Source organism: Saccopteryx bilineata, chromosome 2 (genome assembly GCF_036850765.1).
Source record: "Saccopteryx bilineata isolate mSacBil1 chromosome 2, mSacBil1_pri_phased_curated, whole genome shotgun sequence".
Classification (NCBI taxonomy): Eukaryota; Metazoa; Chordata; class Mammalia; order Chiroptera; family Emballonuridae; genus Saccopteryx; species Saccopteryx bilineata.
Window position 1 is genome coordinate 121047415 of NC_089491.1, and position 17646 is coordinate 121065060.

The 17646-nt window shown below is 36.3% G+C and overlaps 1 protein-coding gene across 2 annotated transcripts in view; it reads left to right on the forward strand.

Moving 5' to 3' along the window:
- EEA1 (early endosome antigen 1) overlaps positions 1-17646 on the forward strand; it is a 137881-nt gene that overhangs the window by 78529 nt on the left and 41706 nt on the right. For both annotated transcript variants that reach the window (XM_066257761.1, XM_066257760.1), the window contains exons 11-13: positions 4499-4837; positions 10936-11085; positions 11745-11864. In XM_066257761.1, the coding sequence (XP_066113858.1) occupies positions 4499-4837; positions 10936-11085; positions 11745-11864 (609 nt within the window). The remainder of the gene's footprint in view (positions 1-4498; positions 4838-10935; positions 11086-11744; positions 11865-17646) is intronic.

Below are 17646 nucleotides of genomic sequence, written 5' to 3' on the forward strand. Positions count from 1 at the left end.
GGAAAAATAATTGCTTTTGCGCTGTCAAGATTTTCAGCATTAAACCAGTAGTTTCTAATTACTGGCTTTGAAAGCTTAAAAGCAGAAGGAGAACATTGAAGAAACTTCTTTTTTAGTTTTTAATAAGAATTATATTTTGACATTTAAACAAAATTCTGCAGCTCAGTTTTAATGAACTATTTCCATATAAAATTTGAGCAAAATCATAGTTACTTAAAGCTACTACAATAGTATAGGTCATTGAGTTATTTTTGAGTCTCACCTCTCACCCCTTTTCCACCCCCTGTTGCTCTCCTCTTTCCAACAGTCCCAGTGTTAAGGTGCTTGTAAGCCAGAGCTGGAGCCAGGTGTGCCAAGTAGTTACCTTGCTTTGTATTACCACTATATTGCAGAGCGGTACATTGGTATCAACAGTAGAGTACAATGGTCAGAGGCATGTTTAAATCTCAGCATTGCTACTGACTGACTGTGATACAAACTCTCAAAGTCTTTCCTCTTATACTAAGAAGTACTGTTATACACATTCACTTCTTAAGATCAATATGAATATTAAAAATATTAGTAGTGCTTAGACCAGTTTCTGCTGTTTAGTAAGCACCTCAGGGAATGTTTGTTTTTGTTTTTATTTGGTAAGTGTTGTGATACAGAATTGGGTCAGGACCAAGGTAGAAGTTTTCCTAACTTACTGCCTAGTAACTCAGGAAGGGCTTTTGTAGAAAAACATAACTTTTTAATTAGTCTTAAAGGATGCTAAGGAGCATTTTACTTGCGAGGGGTTAATGACATTTTATTTTGAGAGCTAGATATATACAGGAGGCACAGGAATATGTAAGAGCACAAAATATGAGATGTTGGAGAGCTACAAGTCAGTTCGTTCTTTCTCACCAAGCTGTTTTGAGGAACAAATAAGATAAGAACCCCCTAAAACTGCTTTATAAGCTATCAAGCATTTAAAAAATGCCTCCCCCCCCCCACTCATTCTCATTATCTGGGCAAGTAGCAAATGAATACAGGGAAATTGACGCTAAGAAAAATGCATTGAGAGAACAATTGGTGGAAAAATCAAGAAGACTGGACATTTGGAAGGAGAGAATTTTGCTTACCCACATGATAATTATGAGTTAGACTTAATATTCATTTTATAATTTAAACTTAAATAGGATATATTTTGGGGAGTACAATTTGACTCACTGAGTGTCTTAAATTGTACTGTGAAAAATTATTGGACTTAGAATCATAATATGTGACTGCCACTTGGACAAGTCATTGGGCTCTTTCAAATGTAGCTTCCTTGTTTGTAGAATGGGGATAATGTCTATCATATTTTGTTGTAAGGACTAATATGGAGAAGTACAAGTGCAATTATTTTCTTTAATGGATTCACTGTACTTTAAAAATTCAATCTTCTAAAACCTTGCATTTACTGTTCTTTTTTGCTTCAGATTTTATGGGAAGACCATAATAAGAATGGAAAGTCTGTAGTGTTAAATATAGTTTGCCTTCTTCATGTAAAAATTATATAGTGTGAGTAGACTAGGTTCTTTTTTAAAAAAAATTATTTATTGATTTTAGAGAAAGAATAGAGAGAGATAAAGGCTGGGGGAGGAGCGGGAAGCATCAACTCATAGTAGTTGCTTCTTATATATGTGCCTTGACTGGGCAAGCCTGGATTTCAAACCAACGACCTCAGTATTCCAGGTCAACACTTTATCTACTGTGCCACCACATGTCAGACTAGATTAGGTTCTTATAAAAGAAAATGGTTTAGGTTCTTTTAAAGAAAATTCAGTTATCTCCCATGTGTGTAAAAAAGCAGGTAGATTTTGATTAATTTTTCAGACAAGTGAATTTGAAACAGTCAATGGTTGTTATGTATTTTTGCTTCTCTAAGATTGGAGCTGTCTGAAGGGTCATTTATTTTTAGAACTGGTGGGATTCCTTGATTTATTATAAGTAAGCCTGTGAGGAAGAAGACTAACGTATTATTTGCCTTAATTTTTTTTTTTTTTTAACAGAGACAGAGAGAGTCAGAGAGAGGGATAGATAGGGACAGACAGACAGGAACGGAGAGAGATGAGAAGCATCAATCATTAGCTTTTTGTTGTGACACCTTAGTTGTTCATTGATTGCTTTCTCATTGCCTTGACCGAGGGGCTACAGCAGACCGAGTAACCTCTTGCTCCAGCCAGCAATCTTGGGTTCAAGCTGGTGAGTTTTGCTCAAACCAGATGAGCCCGCTCAAGCTTGCGACCTCGTGGTCTCGAACCTGGGTCCTTCCCATCCCAGTCCAGCGCTCTATCCACTGCGCCACCGCCTGGTCAGGCTAGCCTTAATTTTTGTAGCATGTTTTAAAATTATATCTTGCCCAAATTCTCAGAATTTGTGAGCTTGTTTGCATTTATGGAAATTCAATAACATAATTTTCTTTAGAAAGACCCAACACGTTTGTAGATCAATGAATTGATAGGTTTAGCTTACAAATTCTAAACTAAATGTTATTTTCTTAAAAAAGAAAATGTAAAATTATGTCAAGAAAGATTTGCAGTTACTAAGTGCTAATACAAATGTCTATAAAAAGAATTTTTCTAACATGGTTTGACTTAAAAGTATTCTGTAGTATTTGACTTAAAAGTATTTTTCTAGTCTTTTGACTCTTCTACCTTTTAATTCTATTTCTGTTGATTGGTCAAGGCACGTATCTTTTGGCTAATTTTGCTGCAAACTTCTGGTTGCTCTTCTTATGTCTAAGTGTTCTTCCTTCTCTTTTATACATGCTTCTGTCATCTTTCTCAGCACTGCTTTTTTTCTACAGCATTTTCCTACTTGGTAATTTACATTAATATATTTTTTATCAGAGAAGTTACTGCTGCCTTTCCTTCTTTAGTGCCTAGATTTATTACTCTCCTTGTAAGTGTTTGCTGTTTCCCCAAATGCAACTTGTCTGTTCCATTTTGTCTTTTTATATATTTGTTTCTTTTTGTATAGAGCCATTGGCATGACTCATGTATGCTATTACATAATTCCTCTCACCGCTTTACCAAGCTCAAACTTTATTTTTAGGTGATTGTAACTTACTAATTAGTTCCACCTGACTGCTTATTTTATTTTTAAAAAATTATGTTCTTAAGAAAATTTGACACAGCTTTTGTATTAATTTATTTTTGCTTGCACATTATGTTTTGACTTTCTTAGGAATGTTTGTTTTTCTTTTGATGCATGTGTTTCATTTAGATTATAGTCTGTTTAAAGGCCAGAGGCTTTGTCCCGCTACAATTTCTGCATTGTTCCTTTCTAGCATACTGCAGATAAAAACTGAGTAAAATAAATGGCCCTGGATCGAATCTCCAGGTGCCCCCGGTGTCCTCTTATCCCAGCTATCTTCCTTATGGAATCTAGTCAAAATTCAGATTCAGATTTCATGTGTGAATGTGTTGACGTACAATGTTCAATATTAATTGTAACAGCTCCACTGAGACCAGACCTTGTCATTTGATCTGTTGATTCAGATCTTTGATTGATGGTATCATTTTTACATTTTTTACTTGATAGTATTAAGTCAAATAATAAAATATAAAGCAAATAAATGATATTTTTAGATCACTATTTTATATACTTTGAAAGAAATTTGAATTATTCTTAAATTTGTGACTCTTAACAATGGTCCTTTATCAAGAACAGAAATGAGGAATGAGTAGGATCAGGCATACTAGATGAGTGAATGGTATTGTTATGGTAATGCCCTTGTCAACTATGAAATTGCAAAGCCAGAAATCAGAATTTCCATAGCTTATTGTCATTCAAAATAATTTTTAATGCTATAAGGGTAGTTTTAGTTTTTAATTTAAATAGGAGACTAGAAATTCTTTTCTCCCCCCCCCCCCAAGTTAGAAGCAGTCAGACAGACTCCCGCATGCTCCTAACTGGGATCCACCCACATGCCCACCAGGGGGTGATGCTCTGTCTATCTGGGGCATCACTCCATTGCAGCTGGAGCCATTCTAGTGCCTGAGGCAGAGGCCATGGAGCCACCCTCAGCATCCAGGCCATCTTTGCTCCAGTGGAGCCTTGGTTGCTGGAGGGGAAGAGAGAGATAGAGAAGAAGGAGGGGGGGAAGGGTGGAGAAGTAGATGAGCGCTTCTCCTGTTGCCCTGGCCGGTAATCGAACCTGGGACTTCCACACGCCAGGCTGACACTCTACCACTGAGTCAACTGGCCAGGACCAAGAGATATTCTTATCCTAAAGAATCTAGTAGATTTTCATTTTATGTCAAAATTTTGTTGGTAATTCTTAAATTATATTAAAGAGTTTAGTCAAGTGGGCCAATAATAAAATCATGTTAGTATGTAATAACAATACTTTTTAACTAGAATATTTTCACTTTTTATATTGTAATACTGACTAGGAGATACTACTGCTGTATAAATTATAGTATTTGAGTAATTAGAATAATTAAAAATATTATTAGAAAGGAAATAAACTGTTAAATTGATATTTCAGAACTTGACTGAAAAGTTGATGAAGAAAGAACTTGACTATACTCAGTTAGAAGAGAAACATGACAATGAGTGTGTGAGTAAAAAGATTATACAAGCAAGCCTTCATCAAAAAGACCTAGATTGTCAACAGCTTCAGTCCAGATTATCTGCCTCAGAAACCTCACTGCAGAGAATACAGGAAGAATTAGGTGAAAAGGGAGAAGCTGTTCAAAAGCTCAAAGAAGAATTATCAGAAGTAGAGACCAAGTACCAGCATCTTAAAGCAGAGTATAAACAGCTTCAACAACAGAGAGAAGAAAAGGAGCAGCATGGGTTACAACTCCAAAGTGAAATCAATCAGGTAAGCAACGTTACTTTTATTTATTGTAGCTGCTCCTGTGGTTTCTTCTTAGTTGCTTGATGGTTATTCAATTATAATATAGTTCATTAAAAAATTTTCATTTGAAAAAAAATAAATTTTCACAACAGTAATATTGAGTCAGATCTCATTTTCTTTTAATTCAGTTTTCCGTAGGAGAAAAAAGTGGTATTATCTATCATATAGTAATGTTGGGAAGTGTTTTTGACTTAATACATATAATTGCGTAGGATGGTACCTGGCTCATGGTAGGTACTCTCAATAGGTATTAGCTTTTGTAATTAACTCAAATTGTTGACTCTTCTTAAAATTTTTCATATTTTTGCTACTAAAATTTGAGTATAATTATTTTTAAACCAATAGTATAAAAATTAGCTATTTTGAAAGGAGAAAATATATTAGTCCTGATAGCTATTTCTTATAGATAAATAATGTCTTATCAGATGAAATTTAATACAAATTTTGACTTTGCCATTAACTTAATTTTATATTATGTATTCTAGTTATTTCTTATAGATAACATTAAAAATTGATTGAAAAATGAAAATTTGGAGGAGAACAAAGTCCTTAGCCAGGTTTTGATAATGTTCAATGATTTTCACAAATAGTTGTGATTCTTGCTTTTGTGGCACAATTATTTTTGTTTTTTTGGCCTGAGATATTCTTTCTATTCCTCTTTTTCTTGATAAATAATTAACTCCCTTTACTTGTTACTTCTCTAGAAATCAATTTCTGAACAATGCTACTTCTAACCTCTCCTACCTCTAAAAGATGGCTTAAGCATGTACATATCTTGATTGTTTTACCTCCCACAGTATAGTTACATTACCATATGTTCTTTTTCACTAGACTCTGAACTCTTTGGGAACAAAGACCATGGCTTATTTATTTTTTATTCTCACTACCTTGCTTATTGCTTGTTTATCAGCAAATGTTTTAGTGAGTAAGTGAATAAATGAAGGCATTAATAATAGAAAGAAAGAGAGGCTTAGAGATGTCAGTGAATAACTTAAAAGTGAATTAGATATTTGATACAGAAATAACAAAGGACAGGGTACCTTAAATGATTATATAAATATCATTGAGAACAAGACAAATACTATCCTATACCAAAGAATGTGAGAATTATAATAAAATAATACTGTAGGCCCTGGCCAGTTGGCTTAGTGGTAGAGTGTCGGCCTGGCGTGCAGGAGTTCGGGGTTCGATTCCCAGCCAGGGTACACAGGAGAGGCGCCCATCTGCTTCTCTACCCTTCCCCCTCTCCTTCCTCTCTCTCTCTTCCCCTCCCGCAGCCAAGGCTCCATTGGAGCAAAGTTGGCCCAGGAGCTGAGGATGGCTCTGTGGCCTCTGCCTCAGGTGCTAGAATGGCTCTGGTTGCAATAGAGCAATGCCCCAGATGGGCAGAGCATCGCCCCCTGGTGGGCATGCCGGGTGGATCCAGTTGAATGCATGCGGGAGTCTGTCTGACTGCCTCCCTGTTTCCAACTTCAGAAAAATACAAACAAAAATAATAATAATAATACTGTATATTATGAGAATTTCAAAGAGTCCTTCTCCTGTTTTCTTCCCACCGTAGTACTTTATATTGTGTAATTCTTTTGTCCAGATATGTGACCAGGAAAAGCTTTGTGTAAGAGAGAGGTGGTGCTTGAAATTGTGAAGACTGGATAGGTTTAGGCAAGTAGCAGTTTGAAGGCAGGAGGACATTCCGACATTCCAACATGAAGGATTAGCAAGAGTAAACCAGTGGCAAGAAAGTATTACAGGAACCAGGAAAAGGGGGGAGGGGGAGCTAGAAGTGGGTACAAGGGAGATAATGGTAATGGAAGACATGACTTGGGGTGGTAAACACACAATACAATGTGCAGATGATGTATTAAAGAATTGTAACACTTGAAATTATATAATTTTATTAACCAATGTCACTCCAATAAATTCAGTAAAAAAATAAAGGAAAAAAAAAAAGAGAACCAGGAAGGGCCACTGATTTGCTCTTAGAGTAGGAGAGGAGTGGACTACTGGGGAAGAACATTTGGGTTCTTGAATAGCAGACTGAGGAATTTGGACTTTATTTGGTTGTCAGTGATTGGAGGAGCATTAGGAATCTTTGAGAACCTACACAAACTTATTTTTATACAATGACTTGAATATGTGATTTTTGGGTTTAGTCATAATTCTGTACAAAATAGAGGTCATACTGAAGACCTTGAAGTGATACCATTTATCTTCTTTCTTTCAGCATACTGTCTGGATTCTACCATCAAAGTATGTTTCAAATCTGTTCACTTCTTTTCATCTACACTGCTTCCACCCATAACTTAAGCCTCCATCATTGCTGACCTTGGCTACTGTATTAGCCTTCTTACAAGTTTCCCTTCTTCTAGAGTCCTCCTTGATCTAGTCTCCCTTTAGAAGTCAGAGAGATCTTTTGAAAATATGAAGGATATCATTTTATTTCTCCACTTAACACTGCTTAAAGTGTCTTTGCATTACACTTTGAATTGAAACCAAATGTCTTAATTTGGTATGTAAGCCTCTGTATGTGGTATGGCCCACGCTATGTCTTCAAACTCATCTCATGCTGCTGTGAAGCCATGTTGTTCTTTCACTTTCTCAATCACACCAACACTTAAATGCTTTCCTGCCTTAGTTCCTCTGCCTGTCTTTTCCTCTTAGTGCACTCTTGCCTTCTTTGCAGGGTTGGCTCAAGTGTCATTTTTTGCAATGAAGACTTCCAGGACCACCCTATTTAAATAGCTTGTTTTACCTGTAGTCTGACCCTACTTCTTCTTTCTTGTTCTTTATAACACTTTATATTGTATATTAGTTTTTTTGATTACTTCCTTATTGTCTAAAATTCTCATTGGACTGTGAGCTCTTTAATGTGAAGAATTTATATTATTCTATATTCTATCAGCATCTATACTTAGGGCTTTCAGTAAATATTTGTTGGAAGAATGAACCTCACCATAAACCTTTTTTTCAATATTATTAAAATGTGTAGGCATCAACAGGGTTTGTTTTACTCTCCACTGTGTCAGCATTCCTTTCAGTGTTGACAAAATTAGATAGTTGGCAATTGCCATCAAAGGACTTAAACAAGGCAACCTATGTCTTTCATATTTGAGTTTATGAACACTTCTAAAACAACCACAGATGTGCAGGTAATAGTTTGTTGCTTCATTAAAAGATTAGATCCCATCAGTTTTACTTTTAAAAATTATCTAACATACCATCATGAATAGCATAATGGTTTATCTGTGGATTTAGGAACCAACTGCCTAAGTTCTAGTTCTTTGACCTACAAACTATGTGATTTCAGGTAAGTTATTTAATTTGTGCCTCAGTTTGCTCATCTATGAAATGAGGATAATAATGGAACTGTCTTTATAGGGTTATTATAAAGATTAAATTAGTTATTACTTGTAAAAAAGCATGTAGACTAGGGCCTGGCACATAGTAAACATTAGGAATATCATGAATAAATAATTATGTATATAAGTTTATAAAATTGACTTTACTTAAGAACATATATATATATACATATCTAAAAATGTGACTTTAAGGTAGGCCACTTTATTAATAATTTCAATGTGTATTATTTTTACTTTTAATTTACCAATTTTTTTTTTCTTTTTGAGAGAGAGAGGCAGGGAGAGAGAGAGAGACAGGAACATCAAGCTGCTCTTATATGTACCCTGACAGGGAAATCGAAATAGAAACTTCCATGCTGGGACTATACCCCAACCAACCGAGATATCTGGTCAAGGTTTTATTGATTGATTGATTTTTGGAGAGACAGAGAGAGGAAGAGAGGAAGAGGGGAGGGGCATGGGAAGCATTCATTTGTTGTTCCACTCAATCATACATCCATTGGTTGCTTCCCGTGTGTGCTCTGACCGGGGATCGAACCCGCAACTTTGTTGTTTTGGGACGACACTCTTAACTGACTGAGTAGTTGGCCAGGGCTTAACCTATTTTTCTTTGACGTATTTATTCTAAAATGGTATATCATCATTGTGTAAGTGATTTTGGCCTGCCTCTACTCTTGGGCAGCTTTGATTTGAGATTTATTTCTTTATTAAAGTTCAGGGATTTATTAGGAATTATACAATAATGAATGACAAAATTATAAAAAGTATATATGTTTTTATCTCACCACCTGTAGTTACTTTAGAGAAATGAAAGTCTTTAATTTGGTGGTTCTCAACTCTGTCTGCACATCCGAATCATCTGGGGAAATTTTAAAAATTACCCAAATCAAGGCCTTACCCTTGATCCAATTAAGTTACTATCTCTGTCATATTTCTGGGCATTGGTATATTTAAGCATTTCCCCTGTGATTGTACCAGGCAGTTGAGATCTAAAAACTACTGCTTTCTAAGTGTTGCTTTTTGCAAGTAATTTCTGAACTCTACTGAATCTAAATATCATGAGTCTAAACTTTTATGGAAGAAGTCTGAGTATGTATTAAAAATGATAGGAGATTCTTACTGAGCAAGTTTAGAATCTAGGCCTGGATGATGCCTGTTTATAAGAGATTGAGCACTTTAGATGCTTGAAATATGAGTTTTACTTTGAAAGCCTCATTTGTTTTCAGGATTGGGCCTACTTCTTTTAGTGAGAAGGAGACTGTTTGGGTAGTTGTTACAGTGCTAATTCACTATAAGTGCATTTTAAGAAGAATAAAAAGGAGACAGATGGTAAGGTGCTGGCTAAGGACAAAGATGAAATAAATGCATTCTCTTTAACTGTTATTAATTCCTCTTTTAGTTATGGAAATATGTTTACTTTAGAAATTAAGTTTTTTTAAAAAATTAAAGATAGGTTATATTTTGATAGCTATAGGTGGTTGTTTTTATAGTATAAGAAAATAATGGGTATCTACTTTTCTGACAGAACTTTATTTTTAACTTGTCAATTGTGAATTTTTATGAAGAAATATGTGAATATAGATCATATGTATGAATATGACACAGATGCTTAAATATTTTAAGATTTACCATAAATAGATTTGGTTGAAAGCAATTATATAGAATAGGTTTTAATTTTGCTGAGGCATATTCATTTATTTTAAGATTTGAGACTGGTGTATCAGAGCATTCTTAGTCTAGAAGCCTTGCCAAGGGTCCTGCATTCTTATCTCTAGGCCACTCTCTTCTTTTACACTCCCAGAAGTTGTGCAGTGATTCTCGGAAATTAATACAAATTTTTATCATTTTTTAATGGAACTCTCTCCCCCCACCCAACCTGACACACACACATCTCAAGAGAAAGTAACTTATTTCTGGTGGTATTAGAAAAAATAGTGAATTTGAGAAAGTGATAATTCTTTAGGTCCAGGTCAAATTTCTCCATTAATTTTAACTAGGTGGCAATTTTAGAGTTAGTGGATGAGGGTCACCTAATATTTAAAAACAAACAAACAAACAAAAACCCTTTGTTCTATTTTATTTAGCAGTTATCTGCCATTTTGATTACTTTGGAGTGCTTTGTGCTCTCAATACCCAATGTTAGAAGACAATTGTGGTTCATAATTATGGAAAAACAGTAGAATCATTGTAATATTTAATACTGTGGAATACGTCTGAGTGTGCCCTGAATGTCTTCTTATTTTAAGACTTTATTCATTTTAGAGAGAGAGAGAGAGAAGGGGGTGGAGGGAGCAGGAAGCATCAACTTCCCTTTGTGTCTTGACCAGGCAAGCCCAAGGTTTCAAACCAGTGACCTTAGCATTCCAGGTCAATGCTTTATCCACTGCACCACCACAGGTCCTGTATGTCTTAATATTTAACTTTTGCTCTGTTATTTTAAATTCTTCAAACGATTTTAATACTATGTCCAAATAAGAGTCTCTAGTTTACTGTATTTCCTAAGAGAGCAAGAAAATGAGAAACTGTGATGTTTAATCAGTTTTAGGTGATTCATCATAATTTATGTGAATAAAATTTAATTGGATCATAAAAATTATGCTATTGTACTTACATTGGTGAAAAATAAAACATTGGAAACTAGGTGGTGGTAGGATATGGCAGTTGGAGTATGTTTACACATATGTATATACATTTCTTTTTTAGTTACATGGCAAACTTCTGGAGACAGAGCGCCAACTTGGGGAAGCTCATGGCAGGCTGAAGGAACAGAGACAGCTCTCAAGTGAAAAGCTGATGGATAAAGAACAGCAGGTGGCTGATTTACAACTCAAACTTTCTCGTTTAGAAGAACAGGTAAGCTAGTATATCAAATGAGTTTGTTAGCAAATTTATTGGTAGATTTGAGGCATCTGGAATATTAGTATGATTCATTCTTCTCAGTAAGTGATAATATTCTTGTAGAAAAAATAAAGCAAATACTGATACTATGGTTTAAATTATTGTTACAAAAATTTTGTATGTAATTAATTCCTTAATCATATTAGTATACAAAACACAATAATAAAATAAATACCCTGGCCAGATAGCTCATTTGGTTAGAGTGTTGTCCTGATACGCCAAGGTTGTGGGTTTGATCCCTGGTCAGGGCACACACAAAAATTAACTAATGAGTGCATAAATAAGTGGAACAACAAATTTATGTTTCTCTCTCTATCCCCCTCTTCCTCTCTCTCTAAAATGAATAAATAATTACAAAAAAATTTAAAATAAGTATGAACCTGGAGAAAGAATTGTATTCTCAGAATGAGAGTCTGTTTCTAGGGAATGGTTTCTTAATCATCCTATTAAGATTTTATAAGTAATGTGATACTGCTTTTAAGGTTGATTTTATATGTTGTCTAACTTTACTATTCAGACTTGAGTATTATGAGATTTGAAGTATTGCCAGCTGTTTATGAAGGATAATACTTTGCCTTTAAGTTGTCAACTGACAGTCTACGTTAATTTTTAAGTTAAAGGAAAAAGTAACAAATTCCACAGAACTGCAGCATCAATTAGAGAAAACAAAGCAACAGAATCAAGACCAACAAGCTCTTCAGCAAAATACTACGGCAAAACTTCGAGAAGCTCAGGTACATATTATTTGAATTATTAGCCTTTTAAACAGTAATAGTTAAGACATTATTCTTTTGCTGTGATAAAATTTGATAATGCAAAATACTTGATTATGAAGGGTTTTGATAAATTTTAATGTCTGGATAATCAAAATCTTTTATCTTTTTCTTTTGATTGCTATGTCAAAAATTATCTCTAAAATATTTTATAATTTATTATAGGTAAATTTATTTATTTAAAATATTTAATTATTTAATTTATCAACTAAATGTATATTAAATTTATCTATTAAAATAAAAGGTTTATTATTTATTTAAATTATTTTTGCATAATATATTAATATTTAGTATTTGTTATTTATTAATTTTCCAATTACTATTGACATACAATATTAGTTTTAGGTGTATTGTTTAAATAACTTATTTGAAAAATAAAAAAATAATATTTCCTGGTTTAGTTAGCTCAGTAAAAAATAACATTTTGTATTTCCTACAGTAGAATGTAGTGTTTGTTGGTCATGTCTTCTACTTCAGAACTATGATATGAACATTGGAATTGTTGGTATAGGAAATAAAAGTGATTGCTTAAATTTATACACATTCTACAGAATAGCTTAGAAGATGAAAAGAGGTAACATTTTTGGGGTTTTTTTGTTTTTTGTTTTTTTTGTATTTTTCTGAAGCTGGAAACAGGGAGAGACAGTCAGATAGACTCCCGCATGCACCCGACAGGGATCCACCCAGCACGCCCACCAGGGGGCGACGCTCTGCCCACCAGGGGGCGATGCTCTGACCCTCCAGGGCGTCGCTCTTTTGTGACCAGAGCCACTCTAGCGCCTGGGGCAGAGGCCAAGGAGCCATCCCCAGCGCCCGGGTCATCTTTGCTCCAATGGAGCCTCGGCTGCGGGAGGGGAAGAGAGAGACAGAGAGGAAGGAGGGGGGGGGGTAGAGAAGCAGATGGGCGCTTCTCCTGTGTGCCCTGGCCGGGAATCGAACCCCGGGACCTCTGCACACCAGGCCGACGCTCTACCACTGAACCAACCGGCCAGGGCCTTTGGTTTTTTATGGAGAGGGAAAGAGGGTGTCCAAATGTTTGAAGTGAACTCAACTTTGACATTCACTTATCCCTTTGATCTTTCATTAATTCAAGGACTGTTATTGAGCACTGTGTGTCAGGTCCAGTGGCACGCATGGCGAGTAAAGAGATGAGTGGGACACAGCGCTGCCTTGGGGAATGGCAGGCTAATGCTGTGCACACAGAACACTGTCATGTGCCTCTCTTTTTTTTTCCTGATTTTGGAGTGGCTTTGGAGTCTCATGGATAGGGATCAAAATATTGTATTCATTTATTTGTTTTTTTCATCATTCAGTCAACAAATATGTGCTAATGTCTGCTCTTAGCCAAGGAAGTGATTCTGTGGATATGACAGTGAAGAAAACAGATAAAAATGTCTGCTCTCATGGAGCTTAGTGAGGGACAAACAAGAGCCAAGATAAATAGGCAAAACATATAGTGTGTTAAATGTTGATAATAGCTAGAGATGAAAAAAGGGATGTGGAGTAGGAAGTATCTGCAGAGCTGGCTGTCAGTGACCGCAATGCTAGGTAGCATTGCTGGAAATGGCCCCTCTGAGAAGATGAAAGTCCTGAGGGAAAGGAGGGGGTAGCCCGTGGATATCAGAGATGAGCCTCAGTATATTAAAAAGCGCCGAGGCAGGGGTATATCTAAGGAACATCAGGAAGCCAGTCTTTGGAGTGGTATGAATGATGAGAAATTAAAAGGGACACAGTCAGAGAAATCATGGAGGGTCAGAACATGTCAAGCCTCTTAGGTAATTTTAAGGCTTTTACTCTGACTGAGAAGAGAAATCATTGGAGGTTTCTGAGCAAAGGCGGAACAGGCTCTGACTGACAGTGTCACAGGATCACTCTGGCTGCTGTGTTGAGAGTAGATAGTAGGGCCACATAAATAGAAGCAAAGAAATTAGCTAAGAGACTACTACAATAATCCAGATAAGAAATGATATAGGTTGTATATAATTTTATTAACCACTGCTACCCTAATAAATTCAATAAAAAATTTAAAAAATTATAGAGGTTAGACCTATATCACTTTCCTATGGAGAAAAGTATAGATAGTGTGAAGCAGTCAGATTCTAGATATACAAAGGTAAAGCTGACAGGTTTACTGATAGATTGATATGGGCATTGAGAAAACATTAAGGATGATTCCAAGGATTGTGGCCTGGATAATCAAAAGGATAGAGGTCAAACAAGATGAAGATGGAGAATCCTATTGGATTTGTCAACATGGACTTCATGGATGACATTGATGAGAGCAATTTGGATGGAGGAGGACTGAAAGCCAGATGAAGAGAGTTCAAGAAAAAATGGAAAGAAGTTTGAGAGAAGAATATGAATAACTCTAGAAGTTTTACTGTGAAGAGTAGGAAGGAAATAGGGTGGTAAAGCTGAGGTAGAGAATTTGGCGCAGGTCTGCAGCCAAGTGGGCTCTTGTATACTGTACCCCACAATTAAATTTATTCAGCCAGTCACAGGCAAAGCTGGAAATGACAGCTTTTTACCTTCAAATAGACACGGTGTTTCTTAGACTAAGGGGAGAGCAAGTGGCTGATTGTAACATGCTTATTCTTTTATCCAAATTAGTTAAATTCTCATTTCCTGGGAAGGAATAAGAGAAGAATGGCAAAGAGGCCAGGCAAAGTCTCTCATTATGGAAACATGAAAAGTCCTAAAATTAATTAAAGAAATGTCATGAGTATAATTCTAGGTGTATGTATGTATGTGTATAAAGTTATTATGGTAGCAGAGAGGACAGATCTAAATTGGATATAGTCTGGAAAGAGTAGTCATTAAAAAGCTTCTTAGAAGTGGCAATCTGAGTAGCAAAGGATGCATAAATGTCTTAAGGTTGCAAAGACAGTAATAGTGAGGAGTATACTCCAAGCAAAAGTTATAAGCACAAGTATACTGAAGCTGGTGTGAGCTAAACTATTAGATTTTGTAGAACTTTGAATGTGATTAAGAGATCAGTTAGAGAAGAGGCCAGAATATTAGACACGTACAAGTTTATGAAAGGCCTTGTGTGCCATTTATTCTTGAAGATAGAAAGCTGAAGGTCTTAAGATGGAAGTACCATAGCCATATTTGGTTGTTTTTTTTTTTTGTTTTTTTTTTTCATTTTTCTGAAGCTGGAAACAGGGAGAGACAGTCAGACAGACTCCCGCATGCGCCCGACCGGGATCCACCCGGCACGCCCACCAGGGGCGACGCTCTGCCCACCAGGGGGCGATGCTCTGCCCATCCTGGGCGTCGCCATGTTGTGACCAGAGCCACTCTAGCACCTGAGGCAGAGGCCACAGAGCCATCCCCAGCGCCCGGGCCATCTTTGCTCCAATGGAGCCTTGGCTGCGGGAGGGGAAGAGAGAGACAGAGAGGAAAGCTCGGCGGAGGGGTGGAGAAGCAAATGGGCGCTTCTCCTGTGTGCCCTGGCCGAGAATCGAACCCGGGTCCTCCGCACGCTAGGCCGACACTCTACTGCTGAGCCAACCGGCCAGGGCCATATTTGGTTTTTAAATAGATTATTCTTGTGGTTGTGTGAAAGATGGATTTTGGAGAGAATAATCTGAAACTAGAGATCAGTTAAAGATTAATAAATACAATATTTTAGGTGAAAAATAGCAATCTTGGTTCAAGCAATTGTAAAAATAATGTTATGGGTCAAATATAAGTAATATTTCTGAGGTAAAATAAACAGAATTTGTTCACTTAATAGTTGTAGTGAATGAGAGAGAAAGGGAATGATTTTCTTATTGATAACATCGATTGCACGGTAAACAGAGATGTCATCAATTGTGTTAGTGAACCTGAGACATGGCCATCACATTTTATAGGGGAATGTGATGAGTGCAGTTTTGGAAATGTCTTGAAGCATTTATGGGTATAATTTAAAGCTTATATATATTAGCTGTGAGAGAACCATTAGGATATATGGGATAAGTAGAATTATTAGACTAGATATGGTCAGCTAAAAGAGTATAATGAGAAAAATAGGTGATAGTAACACAAAATACCAGAAAACATCAGTGCTTAAGGGATGGATGAGTAGAAAAAGAGTAACCCACAGAGAGAGTGATCAGAGTAATTAGGAGAGCTTACAGAATGGATCCTAAAGGACTTCAAAGGCGGGTGTGTGGTGGGAATGCCCAGCATAATGAATGAAAAATGTCCCTTAGATTAAGCAATTTTATGTGACCTTGTCAAACATAATTTAAATAAATTGATATAGTTGAAAGTCTGATTTTTGATTGATGAGTAAATGAGAAACTAGGGAGTTAGTAAAACAAATATGCATTACTTTTGAAATTTAGATGTGAATTGTGTGAAGACTGGACAGAAACTGGAGTGGGGCTTGGTTCAGAAAGTGTTTGGGAGAGAGAGAACTATCTGCACATGTTTATAGTCTGGGACAAAAGGACTGATAGGGAGTCACTGAGGATGCTGGAGGAGAAGTGAGTGAAGGAATAAGGTATTGAAAAAAGCTATGATGTCACTGATACAGTAAGTGGTGTTAAATTTGAATTTATTCTCTGAAGAATATCCTTTGAAGCTTGAGGAAAGGAGGCAAATTGAGTATATATAATTTTATGGGTAAGGAGATAGAAAATCAAGGTGGATATTCCTGAAGATTCTCCTGCCCCCTTTTGTATAAAGTTGAAGATAATAGCTTACTGTCAAGCAATCAGAGACTAAGAGTTTGAGAGAGTATTGAAGCTTTTACATGGTTATTGAGGGAAATATTTGAGGATGAGAACCTCACTAAGTATAAGGATTGACAAGATAATTCTGAAAATGGAGGTTGGAGTTTAGAAATTTGTAGTGGCACCAATCTGTAGAATTTTGTGATTTTGCTCTAACAGTACTGAGAAAGGTAGGGGTGAAGGAAGCAGACTGCAGTATTGGTCTAGGATTGGGCTTCTTTTGGGGTGGCTATATTGCAAATTTGGGGGTAAAAGGAAATGGAGAAGAATGTAGTTGAAAGAAGTGTTAAAGTTAGTTCATATTCATATGTGAGGTTCAGGAAGACAAGCTGGGCTTTTCCTAAATCAGCCAGAAGAAAATTGATGTTTATGTCTCTGACAGTGAAGAGCAGAAATGGGGTCATGAAATTGGGAGATGGCCAGGAAGTTGTGGTCACAGAGTAGTGTAGATGAGGTTTTCATCTGGAAAAATTTCAGGTGATTACAAGATTTTGCATGTGAATGATTGAATAGAATGAGTAAAGGTATAGGAATTAAGGTGATATGAATGTTGAGGCTGTGCTTTTAATTCTCTATGTATTTTGTATTTCCCAGGAAATTGGCAGAAATTGGGATTGAGAGAAAGACTAAATCAGGTCTCAAGTCTTCAGTGAATGAGGTAGGGATTTATAGATGACAGCAACACAGAATAGAGGGTAGAATAAATGAATCAGTCTCCAAAGCAGCATGAAACATTCACATAGGGGAGAGCAGTTGTAGTGAAAAAGCAGGAAAGGATCAACATCCCCTGCTTTTCCAGAGGGATAGGCCTTCGTATCAGAGAGGGTTGAGGGTGAATCAAACTCTGAAAAGGTGAACACGTATTGTTTACACCTTGGAAATAGAGTAACTGGAAGGAGGCTTAGGCCTGTGGTTCTAACAGATTAGTGGAACATGGAAAGAGGGGATCATTAGTGGCAAGAAAGAGGGTGAGAGCGGAGAGGTAGGTTGTCTTGCGTTATTTTGTGATTGAAGCTTAG